The 6799-nt window shown below is 31.2% G+C and overlaps 1 protein-coding gene across 1 annotated transcript; it reads right to left on the bottom strand.

The window, feature by feature from the left end:
* Positions 1 to 254: 254 nt before the first annotated feature.
* LOC108475927 (inositol-tetrakisphosphate 1-kinase 2-like) lies at positions 255 to 4720 on the bottom strand. The gene is made up of 10 exons (XM_017777931.2): positions 4117 to 4720; positions 2801 to 2882; positions 2591 to 2623; positions 1850 to 1970; positions 1614 to 1706; positions 1401 to 1520; positions 1128 to 1304; positions 985 to 1040; positions 807 to 891; positions 255 to 707 (listed from the first exon to the last, which is right to left on the bottom strand). Exons 1-10 carry the CDS (start codon positions 4245 to 4247, stop codon positions 613 to 615), a joined length of 993 nt encoding a protein of 330 aa, XP_017633420.2. The 5' UTR covers positions 4248 to 4720; the 3' UTR covers positions 255 to 612.
* Between the last annotated feature and the right edge of the window lie 2079 nt (positions 4721 to 6799).

Genomic DNA, 6799 nt, shown 5'->3' with positions numbered 1-6799 from the left:
CAAAGGGCATTCATACCAGTAATTCATACCAGCATACAAAGGAAATTGAAGGGCCAAAATGATAAAAAAAATTTATATCATTGTGTAATCTTGTTTCTAGAACAGAATCAATCACGAGTACTATAGGGCTAAAATGTAATGAACCACCCATACTTTAGTGACTTGAGCAAAGGGCATTCATACCAGTAATTCGTGCTACACATAACATGAAAGCTGTAATTCAATCATTTGGATCCAGCAGCATACAAAGGAAATTGAAGGGCCAAAATGAAAAAGAAATTTTTTATATCATTGTGTAATCTTGTTTCTAGAACAGAATCAATCACAAGTATTATAGGGCTAAAATGTAATTAACCACCCATACTTTAGTGACTTGATCAAAGGGCATTCATACCAGTCAGTAATTATGGAACAGAATCAATCACAAGTATTATAGGGCCAAAATGTAATGAACCACCCATACTTTAGTGACTTGATCAAAGGGCATTCATACCAGTCAGTAATTATGGAAGTTAAGTAATTTCAGTTTTTGTGTCAGTTCTTCCATACTCCAAGCCACACTTTACGTGAAACATCTTGTACGATTAATCGATATTTCCTTTTATACTCTCTTCAGTCTTCACAACTGATAGCCCTGTACTTTTTCTTCTTGAAAGTCAGTAGAAAATCTGTAAAAATGACCTCATAATCAGGCATTTTGCCATACCCTGAAAGAGCACATGAAAAACCTTCTTTAATCCAATGATGTTCTAATAAAAGAAAAGCTCGATAGTGTAAGGAGCTTGAAATATTCTCCATCCACTTACCAGGAAAGTAGTTAATGTCAATCACATAAAAGATGTCTCTTGTCCCATGCTCTCGGATCATATCTATATTGAACAATCGAAGGCCCTGTAAAGCACAGAAAATATAATTAAACTACATGAACTAATTAAAATTATACAATTCCATCCCTAGCTTGATATGGTGAAAAAAATAACTTGCCAGCCGGTGACGGAGCTCCTTTGAAAGTCTCTCCAGCAAAGGCCTTGGAGGAAGTTCTGCAACAAAAATGATAGATTAGAGCAAACACAACTGAAATTATAATTATATCCACATAATCTGAATGTCATATATTTATCAGTTACCAGCAACGCGGGGGTCCAAATCTGCATCATCAGCAGAAGCAGCAGCCGATGAAACCCTTGGAAAAGGAAAAATACCAGGAACTTTTGCAAGCTGACATTGGTTGACATTGGACAGAGAGAATCTCCTTACAACCTTAATTGCATCCCCAACAATATAAATTTTAAAAAGAATACCATCTGTGATGAGACAAACATAGTTTATTTTCAAATATTTAGAAGAAAGATGTGTACAAAGGAAATAGTGAGGTTCATGCATCGATAGTGACAATATACCATGATTCACAAACTCTTGTAGGACCAATGGAGGCTCAAGTTCAGATAGAGAGGACCAATCACATGCAAGAAACAGCTCGTGTGACTTGGCACTTCCATCCACTACTAGTGGTTTAGCAACTGAAATGATGAAATAAAGCATAGATAACTATATGTTGATCAACAGATATATAGATAAAGCACTAAAAATATATATATAGAAATGGAAGATACCTAAGGGTAACTTCAGCCCAGCTTTAGCAACTTCATCAGGGATGGAAAGCGGATCTTTCATGATAACCATTTGTTTTGGAACACCAACTCTGCCTACAACAATGAACAGCCATTGCAAAAGTTACCAAGCAATCGTGTTTCCTTCAACTGTTATAGTTACAAGCAACAAAGTTTTAAGGGGAAGGGGGGAAGTAAAAAAGCATCTCTGGGGTTCAATATAGTGACACCATGATTACCATGGAAGTCAGATAAGTTTAAATCAACAACATCCTGAAGCATTGACTGGCGATTGTGTAGATGTTGTATCGCATATGGAGGATCAATAACAGTTACTTCTGGATGTGTTTGTCGATAGTCCTTCAGACAGAAAAAACAAGTGCTTACATAATGAAAAAATACCAAAAAGAATAAATATTCAACTAGCCATCATGTTTAATTCTATTTTTGGAACATGAATCTGAAATTGGCAAAGGCAAAGTCCTGTACTTCTGAGGAAAACGTAGTTTTTGAATAGCTCGGTGCATTGGGCGACATGAACTAAATGTGTTTCACCCAAATGCTACTCAAACTTTGTAAAGTGGCACATGCCCTGTTATTGTTATTATGAAAGATTCGTTATGATTAAGCCAAATCAATGTTCTCTGACCACATCATTGATGTTTACAAGACTTTGCATAATGAATCAGAAAAAGGAAAAATCCTCACTTTGTTCCAATTCTTGAGATACTGATTTCAAATATCTGATGAGATTCATGATGAGGAGAGCAAGAATTTAGCATATTATACCAGAAAAAAGATAGGTTTTGATGTTAAGGGGATTTTCTGTTGAGCCAGTTACAGTCCCTTCCATATCTCCGAGCAAGAACATATCGCATAAATTCATAGCAACAGTTGTAACTCAAGAAAATGCAACACTGCATTCAATTCCTTGTCTAATACAAAATGAATAAATGAAGAATGATCTTGGCAGAACAAACCTCAACAATATCGCCCCACTCTTTCCCCAACAACTGGAAGAAGCATAAGAGCCATCGTTCATTAAAAATATTATTGGCAATAAATATACAAAGAAAAGACACTAAGAATATTAATCTATAATCCGCCAATGAATTGGGAATGATTGTTGATAAGGAAACCTATAAAACTCCTTCAACCATTTCATAAGGACAATATGAAGTCACGCTAACCTTGTGTAAAATAATGTCAAAAGGACCCTGGTCTGACAGCGGTAGGTTTACATCAATGGCGACAAATAATATCCCCTTTTTGCTGCACCAAGCATAAAGATATTTTAATGATCATTCTTGAATGTCTAAAAGCTCTTGGAAACTTGTAGAACTCTAAAACATCCTTTCTAACTCATAATTCACCCAAGAAATAATTTCTCTTTTGTTTGGTCCAACACAATGCGACATGAGAGATTATAACTGAAGGCCAAAGAAGCTCTTGTAGTACTTATTATACAAAATTCAGAATTAAAAGATTTGAATCCTTCCATGTTCTTTACGGATTTAAATCAGGAATACTGCAATCAAACATGACAGGAAAATTTCCACCATAAATAAACAAATTACGGAATATAAAAGGATTCCAGAGTCAAGCTTTGAGAGTCCACCATTTTTTTCTTTATATTTAAATGCACCACATTTCAAGTCACAATAATAATCCACGAACTATCAACTAAGCCACTGGTGTAGTGGCAAAGGACTTGACTCGATTCAAGTCTTCAGTTGACACCTAATCTCGGTACAATCCCTGGACAACTCCTTCCCTCACCCCTTATCATATATGTATATATGTAATGCATGAACTAAGCATTAGAACAGAACATGAAATAGCAGGCTATTCAGATGAAGATTGAAGAGAATCTGATAAACAGAAATAAACAATGCAGAAAGTTCCTTGCAACAAGGGAAGGTGGCATGCAATAGTTTTGGTCCAATTTGATCTTTTCCAATTTGATCTTTTAACCAAAAAAAAGAGCAACAACAAGTGGCTTTTATATTTCTTCCAAACAGCTAGTCCCAATGGTATACATGGTGGAATATTCCTATCTAGAGAATCAATACAATTGGCACTAAGATTCTTGATCCACCAGAACACTGACATTTTAGGTTAAGCAAAAAACATGATTTGCATGGATCACCTTTGCACACACACACAATTTTAGCAGTGCTTACATATGACATATGTCCTCCCCGCCTCCCCGCCCCACCACACCCCCCCCCCAAAAAAAAAAAAAAAAACTGGAGATAAAAGAAAAGCTCAATTTATAATTTATGCATACATGTTCATACAAAAGGATGTACACACACGCGCACACATAGACACACTGTAGCTATAACCAAAGTCAAATGCAATACTAGCAAGACCATACAACTCAAACAAGAATTGTTAAAAGCCATTCTTCACATCTATATGCATACAAAAACACAGTCATAAATAAAATATACATATATATACATGGAAAGTGAAGTGGATATTTGAGTAATGAATAATATACCAAGCCAAACGCTCAAACTCGGGTTGCAAGAAACTCTTTTTCTTCTTCAATGTCAAAGCATACCCAACAACAAGCTTCTGTTCCTCTTCCTCCCCACCTTCTCCATCAAAGTTTTTCCCCTTTATCCTCATATCTACTCTTTTCTTTTAAAAAAAAAATACACTAAAAAAACAAAGATATATATTTTCTTCTTTCTTTTGGTTTCTGGGTTTTTCTTCCCTTTGTCAACTTCCTTCTCTGAAGATTGTTCTCCAACAAGAAATGACACCAAAAAAAGATGAAAAATAAACAAAGAATCAAGTTTTTGTTAAACCCTTTCCTCCTCTTTACAATTCTCCCCAAATAAATGCATACATGTCTCGCGGAAATGGGAGTTTTCAGAACCAAAAAAAAAAAAACACGAGGAAGAAAATATTGGGTATTGGATTCTTGAAGGGAATATTCAGTTTTAGCAGAAGCAAGATTGGGTTTTTGAATGAAAAGAAGTGAAATTTGAGCAAAATAACAAGAAAACAAAATTGTGGTACTAGGATTTGGTGCACAAACAAGCATTGGTCTTTGTTAATTATATAGGAGAGAGGACCTGTTAGTAAGCAGAGGATAGTATGGAAAGTTAAATAATACCACTTGTTTCCCATTCTACCCTTGCCATTACTACAAATTTTACATCTCAGTATCTTTAAAAAAATAAAAAGAATTTCACTTCTGGGAAAATTTAATCCATCTTCAAATTGGCTCCTTTTTATTCATGCATGGATTAAAAAACTGGGATATTGCAGAAAAATAATTTAGGGTGATTACAGAAATTTACAATTATCTTGACTCTGACCCATTTCATTGTTGGCATTGACTCTGTTTTCAAATGGGATATTAGGTTTGGAATTTGGAACAAATAAAAAGCATCAATTCTTTCAAAGTGGAGAGCCACAGCTACACGCATCCTTTTATCAAGATATATATATATATACACATATATATTATAATTGTATTTATCACATTCATATACTTTTATTTTGTGTTTCCTTTTTGGGAATAATTTTCTTGAAACAAAATTTAACAAAACCAAATTTGGTTTGACAAAATTAAATTTTGAAATATTTAATTATATTGCAAGCTATTTAGTCTCCCTCAAAATAAACAGAGCAATTTAATTTTATAATATTAATTATGTCAGTAAATAAATTATTAAATGAGTAGTTTAACATCTTACAAATTAAAATGTTTATGTATCGCTCAAAAGTAAGCAAATAAAAATAATTGAATATGGCGATATCTATTTATGTTTATAAAACTAACATGGTGAGAAGAACACAAAATAAATACAATTATTAAAAATATCTATAAACATTTATCATCAATTGATTGATTTTAAAAATAAAATATTCTAAAAATTATAAAAGTTCAAATAAATGTATAAATTAATAAATATTTTAAAATTTTGAAAAATATAATATATATATATTTTTGAAATTTTATAATGTCTTCAACAACTCTTTTAGATTTTGTTTTCAATTCTTTGGAACTAATTATTTTTATTTTTAGAATATTTGTATGATTTTATTAATTATATTTTATTTTTTAAACTGTAATTAAATATTCACACATAATATTGGTTTTCACTTTTTTTACCACATTAGTTTTAGTTTTTTTTTTACAAGTAGTTTTAAAAATTATCACATGTTTAGTATTTTTTGTAAAATATTTATTTTTAAACATTTTACTATACTTCTATAGGACACCTATAAACCTATGATCTTACTTGTCGAGCCTAACAACCTTCGTGTCATTTTTAAATATACTTTTAAATATTTTATCATATTCTTATAGAACACGCGTCAACCATTATAAAATCTAAAACTTAATCCTAAATATTTTTCTTTCTTTTATTATTACTAAATTAACATCATTACCCATTGTTATTTTTCCTATCTATTGAATATTTATTACTTTAATTTTAATACTTATTTTTAATATTAAAGTGACAATAACATAAAAAATATGTTATTATGGCCATTTATAACTTACTATGGAATATTCCTTTTATATATTTTGCAAAGAATATGCTTAGTGGAGTTCATATCAACCCTCATCTCCTTCATATACGCACTTAAAACCACCTTCTTCTTTTTTCCCTTCAAATATATATTAAAATGTCCTTCAAACTATATACTTAGACTTTAATTGGTATGAGTATTATTGTCAATGTAGTAATATATGAATTTAAGTGTGTTGAAACGAATTATCCTGTTATTTATGGGTTGAGGAAGGGTATGAGTAGTTCTAAGCATTGTGTCAAAAAGAACGAATATGATCGAACTTATAACGAGATTGTTAAAAAAACTATATATATATTATAATTGTAGAAAAAAGTCAAAACATTTCCAAAAATCTTTTATATTAAAAATATTTGATTATTAATTTATTTTTATTTAATATGTTATTTTTGGATATCTATATTATTATATAAATTATGGATTGAGTGAAGTTATAGTCAATTAGTGATTAACTTGATTGGGAAATAACTAAAAGACCATTATTTTTATAAAATAAGTTGCATTATCATAAGGGTATTTTTGTGTTTTTAAAATATTTTTATATGAAATAAAGAAAATCTCATATATGGTGAGATTCAAACATAAGACAACGTTATTTTTTTAATAATACAATCTAGAAAAAAAAAGTA

Source organism: Gossypium arboreum, chromosome 3 (assembly GCF_025698485.1).
Source record: "Gossypium arboreum isolate Shixiya-1 chromosome 3, ASM2569848v2, whole genome shotgun sequence".
NCBI lineage: Eukaryota > Viridiplantae > Streptophyta > Magnoliopsida > Malvales > Malvaceae > Gossypium > Gossypium arboreum.
The sequence above is the reverse complement of the archived record's forward strand: the minus strand, read 5'-3'. Positions and strand labels throughout refer to the sequence as shown.